A 15997-nucleotide genomic window follows, 5' to 3' on the forward strand; every position below is an offset into this window, starting at 1 on the left:
CTCTGCTCTTGAAACTGCGAAACTTTTGTTTAATCATGTCTTCCGAGTCTTTGGTCTTCCACAGGACATCGTCTCAGACCGAGGGCCCCAGTTCTCCTCCCGAGTGTGGCACGGGTTCTGCAAGGTCATCGGAGCCACTGCCAGCCTCTCCTCTGGGTTTCACCCACAGTCCAATGGTCAGACGGAGAGGCTCAACCAGGACCTGGAAACCACCCTGCGAGGCCTGGCTATGGATAACCCGACATCGTGGAGCACCTGGCTGCCATGGGCGGAGTACGCCCACAACACCCTGCAGTCATCGGCCACCAAGCTGTCGCCATTCCAGTGCCAATTCGGGTTCCAGCCACCTCTGTTCCCGGACCAGGAGGAGGACGCGGGGGTGCCCTCGGTCAACCAATATGTGAGACGGTGTCGCAAGACCTGGAGCAAGGTCAGGAAGACCCTCATACAGACCTCCAGAACCAACCAGACTCAGGCCAACCGCCATAGAAGACCTGCACACGCTTTCCGCCCTGGGCAGCGTGTTTGGCTGTCCACTAAGGACCTTCCACTGCGGGTGGAGAACCGCAAGCTTGCTCCTCGCTACATTGGCCCCTTCAAGGTGGTGCGCAGGGTGAACCCTGTCTCCTACCGGCTCCAGTTGCCCCGGACTCTGAGGATCAACCCCACTTTCCATGTTTCCCTGTTACGGCCCGTACTGACGTCTACGTATGCCCCTGCCCCTAGGAACCCCCCACCCCCCCGCATCTTCCAGGGGCAGACTGTGTTCACTGTGAATCGCCTGCTTGACTCCCGCCGGGTCCGCGGCGGGTTGCAATATCTGGTGGACTGGGAGGGCTATGGTCCTGAGGAGCGCTGCTGGGTTCCTGCTCGGGATGTCCTTGATAAAGAACTATGTCGGGACTTCCATTCGGCCCATCCGGATCGCCCTGGGAACGTCAGGAGACGCTCCTAGAGGGGGGGGTCCTGTTAGGACTAGGACTGTTTTGGCCTCTAGAGGCCGCTGTTATTTCCTTTTCATGTCGTGTTTATTTTGGCCTCTAGAGGCCACCACTGTTCCTGTGTTTTGAGTTTGTGTTAATTGCCTAATTATCTTCACCTGTGTCCTTAATTAGTTTGTCTATTTATACCCCTGAGTTCAGTCCTCTTGTCACGGAGTCTTTGTGCTGTTATGTTTATCTCCAGTTCCCTTTGTACTGTGTTTTTTGATCTTCTTAGCTTTTGTATTTTTGCACTTTGCTTTTCTTTTGGATTATACTCTTTGGTTTTTTTTTGTCTTTTGTTTTGCCCTGTATATAGTGTATATAGTTTAAATAAACCTTTTGATTCTTTTTCTACTTCCGCCTCACGCCTCTGCATTTGAGTCATCCCCCTGGTGGCCTAGTGGGGGTTTGCTGGATTATCACACCAACGAACCAGGTTCGAATCCCAGCAAAACCCTAACAGCTTGTTGGACAATTATGTCTTATAATAAGGGTGGCTAGATGTTTTGACTTGAAAATAGACAAATAAACTTCCTAAGATTTTTATTTTTTGCAGTGTTGTGTAAAGGACAGCCGTGTTGCAAAACATTAAAACTATTTTTATTTTGAATTCTTTTAGTCTAGACAGATTGAAGATGTCGAAAGCTGTTGTTGTCGGAGATCTGAACGTAGGAAAGACCTGCTTAATTAACAGGTACATGAAGCTGAACACTGACAGTGAAATTAAACCCGTACTAATGTGGAATTGGAATCAATGGTGAGCTATGAGGTGGTAAACTGAGATGGTTTTGTGCTCTAGGTTCTGCAAAGATGCTTTTGATCGCGATTACAAGGCCACCATCGGGGTCGACTTTGAAATCGAGAGGTTTGAAATCTCTGGGCTTCCATTCTCCCTTCAGATGTGAGTCCTGCTTCTTCATCACAGCTTTCCACACATGACGTGTGTTTAAGGAGAGTTTTACTGTTCTAGAACTGGATCAAATCTCAAACCTGTGGCGCTGACACGAGGAAAGTCTTAGTCTGAAGTTTGGGCACACCAAATCTTTTTATAAAGTAAAAAATAAATACAGTGGCGTCCCTCAAAAGTCTGAGACTACATTGACATGCTGGGAATTCATGTAAATATTTCAGACATTCTACTTTAACTCAGGTTGTTTTCAATGATATAATTTGTAATGAAAACTGTTGTATTAAAGCTAAATGTCCTTTCGATTTCATAAAATCGGTGAAATTTACACTACTGTTCAAAAGTTTGGGGTCACCCAGACAATTTTGTGTTTTCCATGAAAAATCACACTTTTATTTACCACCATAAGTTGTAAAATGAATAGAAAATATAGTCAAGACATTTTTCTGGCCATTTTGAGCATTTAATCGACCCCACAAATGTGATGCTCCAGAAACTCAAACTGCTCAAAGGAAGGTCAGTTTTATAGCTTCTCTAAAGAGCTCAACTGTTTTCAGCTGTGCTAACATGATTGTACAAGGGTTTTCTAATCATCCATTAGCCTTCTGAGGCAATGAGCAAACACATTGTACCATTAGAACACTGGAGTGAGAGTTGCTGGAAATGGGCCTCTATACACCTATGGAGATATTGCACCAAAAACCAGACATTTGCAGCTAGAATAGTCATTTACCACATTAGCAATGTATAGAGTGGATTTCTGATTAGTTTAAAGTGATCTTCATTGAAAAGAACAGTGCTTTTCTTTCAAAAATAAGGACATTTCAAAGTGACCCCAAACTTTTGAACGGTAGTGTAGTTCCGTCTGAAATGTGGTCATTGTGATATATGTTTATTTCTGTAATATCTCACAAAATATCAGGCCATTCTGTAGCTGGGAAGTTATTTAATTTGAGCGGATTAAAGCAAATGTGCATGAAATCGCTCGCTTTGTGCAGTCAAGCAGACAGAGGAAGTCCGTGTGTGTGTTGCGCATGCACAGGTTTCCCTTTGAGCGTGCACTGACAGTTCCATCATTCTGTCGCTAAACGAACAGCTGATCACACCGAGGTGCTCGCTGAGTGCCGATATTTATTAGTTTGGTCCTGCGTTTCCTTTCCTTCATATATAACATAACATCTTTTCTTCTCGCTTTCTTTCCGTTACTGTAGTCAGTCTTTCACGTTTCATTCGCACACTCACGTCCTCCATTTTTCTCTCCTGTTTCAAATTTGTATCCCACAATGCCTTGCGCGAACAGGGAAAACCCACCACGTGATGTGAAGCATGACGTAGTATCTTGTATTGCGTCATGGTGAAGCAGGAAAAAATTGCAGAGAATTTAGGGCCATGTGGAGATAAATTCATTAATTGTTCTGTTTAAAAAAAACTAATAAAATTGGAAGTCTGTGATTCGAATTCAGTAGCTTTCGGTCCACTAAACAAAAATAATTGGGTGTTGGGGAAAATTCTTTTTTTGACCTACACTTGAAAAATCTGAAAGTCAGTGTACCTTCAAATTAGAAAAGAAAGCAAAATAAAAGCATCACTGGCGGCTCTCAGACTTTCAGGCTCCATTGTATATGTAGAATATCACATTAACATTGAATAAAGCAGTAACTGAAGTAGCTCTTGTTTTACATTTATAAATGTTTGGCGACATTATTTTATAAAGCTAACGACACTGAAGGTCTCACTGTAAAATGTGACTGCAGTTTAAGATTGCTTAAAAATATTAAATGTGAAAAACATAGAGAGTCTGTATTTATAATATGTGGTAAGCTTTTAAGGAAAATCACACCATGTGTGGCTCGTGGCATAAATAATAATAGTATAAATACGCAGGTGATTATAGGAAATCGCACACGCTGATTGGTTGAGATATTCAGACTATTTCTCGATAATCACCTCGAGCGACTCGGCAAAATGACGGCCGATCACTTCGTCACCGTAAGCGAGGAAGAATTACAAATGATGAAAGAAAATGCTGTTCCCAAAAGCACTTAAGATGCTACGAAGTTGGTCTAAAAGTATTCAAAGGTAAGGTGGGATTGTGATTTATTTTATATACAATCTCAATTCCATGAATCTGGGACGCTGTGTAAACTGTAAATAAACACAGTGTGACGATTAGTAAATCATGGAAACCCTGTGTTTCATTGAAAATAGTACAAAGACAACAGATCAGATGTTGAAACTGAGAAACTTTATTGCTTTTTGAAAAATATATGCTCATTTTGAATTTGATGCCGGCAACATGTTTCAGAAAAGTTGGGACAGGGGCGTGTTAACCACTCTGCTGCATCACCATTCTGTAAAGGTTAGGGAACTGAAGAGACCAGTTGCTATCGTTTTGAAAGAGAAATGTTGTCCCATTCTTGCCTGATATACAATTTCGATTGCTCAACAGTTCAGGGTCTCCTATGTTGTATTTTGCTCTTCATAATGCACCGAATGTTTTAACTGGGAGACAGGTCTGGACTGTAGGCAGGCCAGTTTAGCACCCAGACTCTTTTACTACAGAGCTCTGCAGTTTTAATATGCTGTCTTTGTACTATTTTCAATGAAATATAGAGTTTCCAAGATTTGCAAATCTTCATATTTTGTTTTTTATTTATGTTTTATACAGTGTCCCAAATTTATGGAATTGGGGTTGTATTTCAAAACAAAGTATTTTATGTGACTCGGTGTAGATAAGTGACACAAGTCTGTGCCCCACCGCTATTACATTTGCATGCCGCTTATGAAGTTTGAAATAAATTATTTTTATATGATTTTTTTAAATAATCACCTCTGTATTAAACTAAGTTGTGTTCAGCCTTCATTTGACTGAACTTAAAGTTCAAAATTCTCGGAGCAACCGCATTTGCTATTGCCACCTACGGATGCGAATCATGCGCAATGACCAAGCAAATTGAGAAGAAGGTAGATGCATTTGAGATGTGGGCATACAGGCGCTTGCTTAGAACCTCATGGAGAGAGCATCGAACCAATGTTTGGGTTCTAGAAACGTTGAACACCAAGATGATGCTCCGAGAACAAACTGCGAAAAGGAAGATGGGTTTTTTCGGCCATGCCATCCGACGTGAAGGACTAAAGAAAGTCATCATCCAAGGAAAAGAGATGAAGAGGCAGACCCCCACAAACATGGCAACAAGACATCACTAGGTGGACACAGAAAAGCCTGGTGGAGGCATCAAGGATGGCAGAAGATCGCAGAGAGTGGTGTGCTTTCAAAAAGACCACAGCAGCCTGTTTACGAGCCATCTGATGTAGAGAGAGATTTATACTAAAACAGTTATCCGCCTCAGGCTCAGCGAATGTCGGTGAATAATAACCAAGACGAAGCCTTCAGTGAATAATTGCTAAACATCATGTTCATATTTCATACATGATCAGCAAGTGTAACGTGTCACATTATCTATTTTACTGTTTTATTAACAGGAAATTGTTAAAACTGGACATTTAGACAAAATGAACTCCAGTCTAGAGGATTTAATAATAAAATAAATTTGATGAAAAACACAAAATACATTCCAGTGTTTTTGGTTCTGTTGAACAGTTCCAACACAATTCTAGTTCACAATTTTCTTCTTCTTCTTCTTCTTGCTCCTAGCTGGGACACTGCAGGCCAGGAGAAGTTTAAATGCATCGCTGCAGCGTATTACCGAGGAGCTCAGGGTATGATCCCTATCCTACACTCATACATCTTTATTCAACTCTCAACAGCTCAACATAATAAACATCAGTTCTGTGCTTTTCCCCACAGTGATCGTCACAATGTTTGACATGACAGACATTAAAACACTGGAAAACACAAAGTAAGTTACAGTTTTTACATGGATTACTGTTTGGGTCACATTTGTGAACACAGCACTGGGGATACATCGATAACGACTGAGTATTGTTGGTCCAAAATCGTGCTCATTTAGTTTCACACTTATTTATAAAAATAACCCTGAAACCACATGACACTATACGACGTAAGCCAAGGATACGCTGTCATGTCCTGCTAACGAACAAACAACATGAAATAACAGCGATCTGGACGTTTTTCATGATCAATGAAAGCAGACTGGAGACTCGGCTCCTGGAAAATCTCAAGAAGAGAAACTACTGCGTCTTCTGATAATACAAGGAACCTGGTGAACCATCTTCAAGGTGTTTAAACAATAAACAGTGTTTGGAGATGTTTTGTGCCATTGGGAGATGTTCTTAGGCCATCTGTAGAGGTTTTGTGCCATTTGGAGATGTCTATTTCGACTATTTGTCAGCATTTTATGCAATTTAGAGACGTTTTCTGCCATTTGTAGAGGTTTTGTGTCAGTATTAGAAGCGTTGTGCTAGATTTAAAGACTTGTTGCTAGTTTTAGAGGTGTTTTGCGAGTTACAGAGGTTTTGTGCCAGTTTTAGAGATGTTGTGCCAGTTTGAGAGGTTTTGTGCCAGCTTTAAAGACTTTGCGCCCGTTTTAAAGACATTGTGCCAGTTTGAGAGATTATGTGTCATTTTTAGAGACTTTGGACTAGGTTTAAAGACTTTGTGCCAGTGTGTAGAGGTTTTGTCTCATTTTTAGAGACTTTGTGCCAATTTTAAATAATCTTTGCCAGTGTTTGAGGTTTTGTACCAGTTTTAGAGGCTTTTTGCCAGTTTTAATTTTTTTTGCCAGTTTTAGAGACTTTCTGCCAATTTAGAGACTTTATGCCAGTTTTAGAGACTTTATGCCAATTTTAGAGACTTAACCCTGTTTTAGAGGCTTTGTGCCAATTTTAGAGATGTTGTGCCAGTTTTAGAGACTTTATGCCAATTTTAGAGACTTAAGCCTGTTTTAGAGGCTTTATGTCAATTTTAGAGACGTTGTTCCAGTTTTAGAGAAATTATGCCAATTTTAGAGGCTTTATACCTATTTTTAGAGACTTTATGCCAATTTTAGTGGCTTTGTGCCAGTTTTAGAGACTTTATGCCAATTTTAGAGACTTTATGCCTGTTTTAGAGGCTTTGTGCCAATTTTAGAGATGTTGTGCCAGTTTTAGAGACTTTATGCCAATTTTAGAGACTTTATGCCTGTTTTAGAGGCTTTGTGCCAATTTTAGAGACATTGTGCCAGTTTTAAAGACTTTATGCCAATTTTAGAGACTTTATGCCTGTTTTAGAGGCTTTATGTCAATTTTAGAGACGTTGTGCCAGTTTTAGAGACTTTATGCCAATTTTAGAGACTTTATGCCTGTTTTAGAGGCTTTGTGCCAATTTTAGAGACATTGTGCCAGTTTTAGAGACTTTATGCCAATTTTAGAGGCTTTATACCTATTTTTAGAGGCTTTGTGCCAGTTTTAGAGATTTTGTGCCAATTTTAGAGATTTTCTGCTGGTTGTAGAGGTGTTGTGCCAGTTTTAGAGGTTTTATGCCAGTTTTAAAGATTTTGTGCCAGTTTGAGAGGTTTTGTACGAGTTTTAGAGTTGTTGTTTCAGTTTAAAATAATTTGTGCAAGTTTTACAAGCTTTATGCCAGTTTTAGAGACTTTGTGTCAGTTTTCGAGGCTTTTTGCCAGTGTTTGAGGTTTTGTGCCAGTTTTGGAGGCTTTGTGGCAGTTTGAGAGATTTTGTGCCAGTTTTAGAGGCTTTTTGCCAGTTTGAGAGGTTTGGGGCCAGTTTAAAAGACTCTGTGCCAGTGTTGGAGGTTTTGTGCCAGTTTTAGAGGCTCTGTGCCAGTGTTGGAGGCCTTGTGCTCCAAAACACCAAAACAGATGGAAATGCCATTTTTTGTTTCCTGGTAAATGAAGTTGAGAGTGTGATGGCATCAGTGCTGAGCACACAGCGCAGTATCAGCAAGCGTGATCATTCACCATGAGCCCCAGAGGCTCATCATCACTGCGGTTATAAACCCAGACGTTCAGTAGATGAGTGTGAGTGTGTACAGATCTCTGTTTCTCTAAAGTGTAAAGTTTTCTTTCAGGCAGTGGCTGATGGAGGCTCTGAACGAAAACGAACCAAACTCCTGCTTTATTTTCTTGGTCGGAACTAAAAGAGATCTGCTGGTGAGAATTCATTTCCTCTTGATCATTCTCACACTAACACACACCCAGAGGCAGAGCGACACGCACGACACACACACACACACACACACACACACACACACACACACACACACACACACGGGAATGCTCTGATTTAGATTAGTAATAATAACGGAGGGAAGGAAACACTTGTGGTTGTGCTGTTATAGGAAAATAATCAACTTGAAGTGGTTATAGCAGCTGTAAACAGTCTTTCCCTCACCAGCCTCTCTTTTGTTTCTATTGAAGAAAAACTGAAACTTTCCTGACTGACCTCCTTCCAGAAAAATCAACGACGACAAAAATCTGTTAATGTGGCGCGTCATCTGGACAAATCCCTGTCAATTCACCGTTACTATAGAAACGATAACGCATTAATAGTAACAGAAATGGTCATGTCAGAGCTGCTGTTTTATAAAATGACCAATCAGAATCGAGAATTCAGCAGCGCAGTAATTCCTCAGAACATTCCGCAGGATCGAAACTAAAACAGGACAAAATTATACGAATAAATTTCCCGTGTGTCTAAAATTACCCTTCATTATAACTTGAGATCTGTTCAGCAATCACTCGCATGCACTTTCCAGGTGCTTCCATGAGTGTGTGTTTGTTTATTAGTCTCCAGAGGAATGCCAGAGGACAGAGAGAGACGCAGTCAAGATGGCGGCGGAGATGAACGCAGAGTTCTGGTCCGTCTCGTCCAAAACAGGTGAAGTACACACTGAGCTCGGACACAGTCACCATAACAGAGCTTCATGTTCTCCATTCTGATGTGTGTGTGTGTGTGTGTGTGTGTGTGAGACAGGAGAAAATGTGCAGCAGTTCTTCTTCCATGTGGCGGCTCTGGCGTTTGAAGACTCTGTCCTGAAGGACACGGAGCTCGGCTACAGCGCGGCGCGGATCGGAGACAGAGACGTCCTCAGTGAGCGTCTGTTTTCTTCCTTCACGTGATGGAGAGTGTGTGTGTGTGTGTGTGTGTGTGTGTGTGTGTGTGTGTGTGTGTGTGAGAGAGTCAGAGATAATAAAGTACGAATGTGTGTTCATGTAGAGAGACACACAAATATAAAAAATAGTCAACTCCAAAAGTATTGGCAGAATTGACAGAAAGTAAGCAAAAATGCTCCAGGTTGAGCGGCATCAGGGGACATCCCACTCCACGGAGACCCCGGGTCAGAACCACGTCCTGCTGGAGAGATTACAGTACTGTCAGTGCACAAGTCTGAGGCACATGTAAAGAAATGCTTTCGACCAAAAATGGCTGAAAAAAATAATGAAATGAAATGTTTCAACATTAAAAAAATACTATAAACAGTAATCATTAAGCTGTAATAAATGAAACAAAGTCAATATTTGGTGTGAGACGACCCTTTGCTTTAAAAAATAAATAAATTGTAGTCTGAGGTCCAGTGAGTGCAGTTTTATGCGGAAATGAGCTGTAGGTTTTACTGAGCATCTTCCAGAACCAGCCACAGTTCTTCTGGACACTTTGACTGTCACACTCGCTTCTTCATTTTGCACCAAAACTTTTGCACCAGTAGCCTTCATTATGTTTTCTTTTTCAATCTGAAAAGTGCTCGCTTATGGAATACGCTGCTCAGGTACAAACATTTTTTTCCCCTGTAACATTTAATTTTGTGCTGGAAAAAAAAATGAACGTTTGGAACTCTAAAATGTTTTTGTAATGTTTTGACTCGATAATGTAGAAGTCTCATCTCATCTCATTATCTGTAGCCGCTTTATCCTGTTCTACAGGGTCGCAGGCAAGCTGGAGCCTATCCCAGCTGACTACGGGTGAAAGGCGGGGTACACCCTGGACAAGTCGCCAGGTCATCACAGGGCTGACACATAGACACAGACAACCATTCACACTCACATTCACACCTACGGTCAATTTAGAGTCACCAGTTAACCTAACCTGCATGTCTTTGGACTGTGGGGGAAACCGGAGCACCCGGAGGAAACCCACGCGGACACGGGGAGAACATGCAAACTCCACACAGAAAGGCCCTCGCCGGCCACGGGGCTCGAACCCAGGACCTTCTTGCTGTGAGGCGACAGCGCTAACCACTACACCACCGTGCTGCGAATGTAGAAGTCATAAAATAGAAATCTATAACAAAGTTTGTATGAAAAAAAACCAGGGGACTGAAGACTTTTATACAGTACTGTGGATCTCAAAGAATCTGGAGAAACCTGACCTTCCCAGCCTCCTGGCACCGCGAGCACAAACAGGAAACGCAGTAAATAAATAAATGAATAAATGAATGAACAAGTGAATGTTCCTGTTTTGTTTGCTTTATTTGTTTTTGTTTTGTTTTATTTTATTTTCGATTTGGTTTGTTTGTGTTGTTTTATTTGTTTTTGTTTTGTTTGTTTCCTCCGCCAAGGACTAAGAAGGTTGTGAATTCAACACTGGGGATTTTGCTGCGTGGTTTGTTTTTTGCTGTTTTATTTGTTTATTTTCTTTGTTTTTCTGGTATGTTTTTATTGATACAATATGTTGTGCAACGTGACTTCAGATCGAATCTTTAACTCTTCTCTTCCTGTTCACAGTTTTTCAGGGCATGATATAAAAGTTGTCTTGTCTTTTACATGTCCTGTTGTGTTTGGCAGAATTAATAATAATAATAATAATAATAATAATAATAATAATAATAATGAGACCGTGAATCGGGCGGCACGGTGGTGTAGTGGTTAGCGCTGTCGCCTCACAGCAAGAAGGTCCGGGTTTGAGCTCCGGGGCCGGCGAGGGCCTTTCTGTGTGGAGTTTGCATGTTCTCCCCGTGTCCGCGTGGGTTTCCTCCGGGTGCTCCGGTTTCCCCCACAGTCCAAAGACATGCAGGTTAGGTTAACTGGTGACTCTAAATTGAGCGTAGGTGTGAATGTGAGTGTGAATGGTTGTCTGTGTCTATGTGTCAGCTCTGTGATGACCTGGCGACTTGTCCAGGGTGTACCCCGCCTTTCGCCCGTAGTCAGCTGGGATAGGCTCCAGCTCGCCTGCGACCCTGTAGAACAGGATAAAGCGGCTAGAGATAATGAATGAATGAATGAATGAATGAATGAGACCGTCAATGACGGCGTAGCTCACTCCGGCCCCGTCTAGTCCAGAAGGAACGATCTAAAGTGGGCCACCTTGCACAATAAATGTTACAAGCTATATACACTATATACAAGCGATATATAGGAGCGATATCCACCCTAGGAATACCGACCTATTTGCCAGAAAGAATCCAAAACGGTGAGGAATTGACCAAGAAGGAGTGATTTTTGTTGAAATGCTCATTAAGGCTTAATTAGTCCATAACTTAATTAATAATTGTAATGAAGCAAATCTGGGTAGACGTTATATGCACCCTAGGTACTCCTACCTTCATACCAGAAAGAATCAAAATCGGTGAAGAATTGAAGGAAAAGAAGTGATTTGTGTGGAAACTGCTCATTAGGGATTGATTAATTACTCCATATCTTCATTATTAATTGCAATTATGCAAATTTGTATAGAAGCTATATGCACCCCAGGCAGACCTACCTTCCTGCCAAAAAGAATAAAAATCAGTGAAGAATTGAGAAAGAAGAAGCAATTTTCATGAAATGTGGACAACGCCAGACGGACAACACATGATGGCATAAACTCATCACCTTTCGGCCGGATGAGCTAATAATCAACATCAGATCATTGATGGAGCCCTCCGAGCAGATCACAACATCGTTACGAAACAAATAAATAAGACTGATACCAACTCTGAGCTGACGTTAGAGATTGTAAGATTGTGGAGAATGCCTGAGAGTAAGGTCACAGTGATACGAGTAGTGATTGGAGCCTTATGGTCAATACCACTGAGGTTCAAGGATTATCTAGAACAGCAAAGAATCCGATATGATCTACGCACTTTGCAGAAGTCAGCCCTTTTGGGTTCAGCTTGCTTAATGAGAAAAGTACTGGTTGTCTGAGGCCTGAGCTGAGGCCTGATAGACAGTAAACAGAGCAGTGAAAACACTGTGTGACATGGAAATAATAATAATAATAATGATAATAATAATTAGATAGAGACTGTGACTAAAGTCACAGTAATTTGTGCTAGCTTTTACAAACCAGGACGTCTGGTCACCGTACCTGTCAGGAATGGGTGGATACTAACATATGTGCAGAAGATATTTATTAAGAAAAATACAAACAGTCCAAATCAGCAGGCATAAATCAGAAACGATAAACAAGCAGTAGGTCGGGCGAGGCACAAACAGAATATCGTAGGCACAGACAAAGGCGGAATCAAAGGACTAGGAACAGGAAGTAGGAATTCGGAAACCAGGAAATCAAAACAATGCATGGCTCGGTAATGTGTCTAAACAACTCAATACTTCGCAACCTGAGTTAGTCTTTGGCGTTCTTATATATGCGCGCTGATTGCACCTTAATCTAGTGTCAGTGTGAGTCATTAGCAGCCGTCCAGAGTGAGAGCAAGAGTCAGCCAACGCGTGCGGGTGTGACCGTACCCTATAGATCCGGAACAGTAAGAGATAGAGAATGACACTTAGTGAGGAAAAGTTGCACCCTGCCACCTGAACAAAATAAAAACAAACTGATTGAAAAAACTCATGAAAATTGAGAGTTATGGATCATTCCGGATCAATGATCCAGATCAGCACCAAAAGTCATAGCAAAGTAATTCAGCCCAGAGGTATTCTTCATGTGAAATTTGGTGATGATTGGTTGAAAACTGAGGGAGAAATAGCGTCCTAAAAAATGAAATAATAATAATAATAATAAAGTAGAAAGATCCTGACTGGGGGCGGCACGGTGGTGTAGTGGTTAGCGCTGTCGCCTCACAGCAAGAAGGTCCTGGTTCGAGCCCCGTGGCCGGCGAGGGCCTTTATGTGTGGAGTTTGCATGTTCTCCCCGTGTCCGCGTGGGTTTCCCCCGGGTGCTCCGGTTTCCCCCACAGTCCAAAGACATGCAGGTTAGGTTAACTGGTGACTCTAAATTGAGCGTAGGTGTGAATGTGAGTGTGAATGGTTGTCTGTGTCTATGTGTCAGCCCTGCGATGACCTGGCGACTTGTCCAGGGTGTACCCCGCCTTTCGCCCGTAGTCAGCTGGGATAGGCTCCAGCTTGCCTGCGACCCTGTAGAACAGGATAAAGCGGCTAGAGATAATGAGATGAGATGAGATCCTGAGTGAGTTTTTGTGCCCACACTGCTAGCACAAATGAATAATACTAACAACAACGCATCACAGTAAAGTTGGAGTGTAATGTGATGGTGTTTGTTTTTGCAGAAATGGATGAAACCCAAGCGGCCGCTGAAGTGAAGGCAGTGAGGAAGAGCTGCTGCTGATCCACCAGAGACGTTCTGCAGACCTCAAAATGAACAGCTCGAGAATTTAAAAAGGGGAAAAAAACAGAAACGTGTAGTTGAGGTTGAGTGTTTCCTCACACAGCACTTGGTCTGAGTGGGAGGAAGCAAAGCCCGGGGCTTTTACCGCTCCGGTTTCATCATGGTGTTTATACTCTCAGTATTGCGCTACTTTAAACACTACCGTTATAGAAATACACATTAAAATAAAATATACAGTTCTGAAGGAGAGGAGCATCAACACGACCGCCTCTTGAACAGGACGGAAATGTAATTCAGTATTTAATTGTGTTTGATCACATGCTAATGAGCAGCTGTTTGACAACCTGCATCTTAAAATCACACTTGAATTTGAATTATTTTATTATTTTACTAATACTTTTTTACAACAATAAAAGAAGTATGGTTTCTCCTGCAGTGTTTTTTTTTCCTCTTTCCTTTCAAACATCTCATGAGGTTTAAATAAATGCATACACACAGATATGTAAAATGATTAAATAAATGCACTTATCACTTTTATGGTTGAAAACGGACTAAAGTATAAAATGTTCATGTTATGAGGGGTGTCAGCCCTGTGATGACCTGGCGACTTGTCCAGGGTGTACCCTGCCTTTCGCCCGTAGTCAGCTGGGATAGGCTCCAGTTTGCCTGCGACCCTGTAGAAGGATAAAGCGGCTACAGATAATGAGATGAGATGAGATGTTATGAGGGTACTTTAAAAAGTTCTCGGCCTCACCTGGAAACAAGGGGCGTAATTAACTCCCATTTTGGGGCGTACGCTCGTCTCATCTCATTATCTGTAGCCGCTTTATCCTGTTCTACAGGGTCGCAGGCAAGCTGGAGCCTATCCCAGCTGACTACGGGCGAAAGGCGGGGTACACCCTGGACAAGTTGCCAGGTCATCACAGGGCTGACACGTAGACACAGACAACCATTCACACTCACACCTACGGTCAATTTAGAGTCACCAGTTAACCTAACCTGCATGTCTTTGGACTGTGGGGGAAACCGGAGCACCCGGAGGAAACCCACGCGGAGAACATGCAAACTCCGCACAGAAAGGCCCTCGCCGGCCACGGGGCTCGAACCCGGACCTTCTTGCTATGAGGCGACAGCGCTAACCACTACACCACCGTGCCGCTCGTGGGACATACGCTATAAAGTCTTATATCACTGTCCACAGAAACTCAAATGAAAGAAGCAATCAAAGAAAAAAGGAGAGGAAAGAAAGCTTCAAGTTGGCATGATGTTGCTTCAGGACAATGCCAATGCTCCTGTCCACACAGCACAGGTCATGGGGCAGAAGCAGCCGAACGTGGCTTTGAACTGTTGCCCTTTGCACCTTACTCACCCGACCTGACACCGTCTGACCTCTGTTTGTTCCCCAAACTGAAATCCGACTCTGAAATGTGGTCGCCGTTTTCAGAGTGATGTTGAAGTCATCCATGCTGTTGAGAAGGATCTGGAGCCTCAAGATGTGACCTTCTTCTACGTCTGTGAAGGGACGCTCTGGACTCTTACAGTAAAGCTTTTATGGCTGAGGACTACAGTTGACTTGCTAACTTTAGGACTGCAGTTGTCATGAACAGTTTTGCACTCAAGTTTCCATCAATGAAGAGTTTATAACATCAACGAAACTGTCTTCATGTTAAAACTGTTAATGTTATAGTCATGCCTTCTGTTGTTGCCCAAATGAGGATGGGTTCCCTTTTGAGTCTGGTTCCTCTCGAGGTTTCTTCCTCATGTCGTCTGAGGGAGTTTCTCCTTGCCACCGTCGCCACAGGCTTGCTCACTGGGGATAGATTAGGGATAAAATTAGCTCATGTTTTAAGTCGTTTAAATTGTGTAAAGCTGCTTTGTGACAGTGTTTATTGTTAAAAGCGCTATACAAATAAACTTGACTTGACTTGGATAGCGAAGCTTGAACATCGGTGGACCGAGTGCATTGAAGTTAAAGGAGACAATGTTGAAAAATAATACAAGAACATGCAAGATCTTTGTCCTGTGACTTTTTTTTTTTCTGGGTGAAGCTGAGAAATTTTGAAGGACTATTCATTATAGTACATATTTAGCATTTTTCAGTTGTCAGATAATATATAAAAGAATAAAATAAATATCTTAGATATAAATATTCTGGGACAAATTTCTAAGCGGGGCGGCACGGTGGTGTAGTGGTTAGCGCTGTCGCCTCACAGCAAGAAGGTCCGGGTTCGAGCCCCGTGGTCGGCGAGGGCCTTTCTGTGCGGAGTTTGCATGTTCTCCACGTGTCCGCGTGGGTTTCCTCCGGGTGCTCCGGTTTCCCCCACAGTCCAAAGACATGCAGGTTAGGTTAACTGGTGACTCTAAATTGACCGTAGGTGTGAATGTGAGTGTGAATGGTTGTCTGTGTCTATGTGTCAGCCCTGTGATGACCTGGCGACTTGTCCAGGGTGTACCCCGCCTTTCGCCCGTAGTCAGCTGGGATAGGCTCCAGCTTGCCTGCGACCCTGTGGAACAGGATAAAGCGGCTAGAGATAATGAGATGAGATTAAATTTCTACGCACAATTTCGAATCTCTAAATTTAAATAAACTCTAGCAGCATTAATTGGATTGAATGCCTATAGTTTAAGCTGCAGTTCCGCTCCTGGCCGCTAGAGGCGCTGCTGTGCTTTTACATTCAGACGCTGC

The 15997-nt window shown here is 42.5% G+C and overlaps 1 protein-coding gene across 1 annotated transcript in view; it reads left to right on the plus strand.

Moving 5' to 3' along the window:
- Positions 1–13332, plus strand: part of rab36 (RAB36, member RAS oncogene family) — a 31509-nt gene extending 18177 nt beyond the window's left edge. Inside the window, exons 4-11 of the mRNA XM_060908138.1 lie at positions 1603–1677; positions 1783–1884; positions 5546–5610; positions 5699–5750; positions 7880–7961; positions 8598–8688; positions 8785–8901; positions 13253–13332. Of these exons, the coding sequence (XP_060764121.1) occupies positions 1603–1677; positions 1783–1884; positions 5546–5610; positions 5699–5750; positions 7880–7961; positions 8598–8688; positions 8785–8901; positions 13253–13311 (643 nt within the window). The 3' untranslated portion in view covers positions 13312–13332. The remainder of the gene's footprint in view (positions 1–1602; positions 1678–1782; positions 1885–5545; positions 5611–5698; positions 5751–7879; positions 7962–8597; positions 8689–8784; positions 8902–13252) is intronic.
- The last annotated feature ends 2665 nt before the right edge of the window (positions 13333–15997 follow it).

The sequence above is a fragment of the Neoarius graeffei genome, chromosome 25 (genome assembly GCF_027579695.1).
Source record: "Neoarius graeffei isolate fNeoGra1 chromosome 25, fNeoGra1.pri, whole genome shotgun sequence".
Lineage (NCBI taxonomy): Eukaryota > Metazoa > Chordata > Actinopteri > Siluriformes > Ariidae > Neoarius > Neoarius graeffei.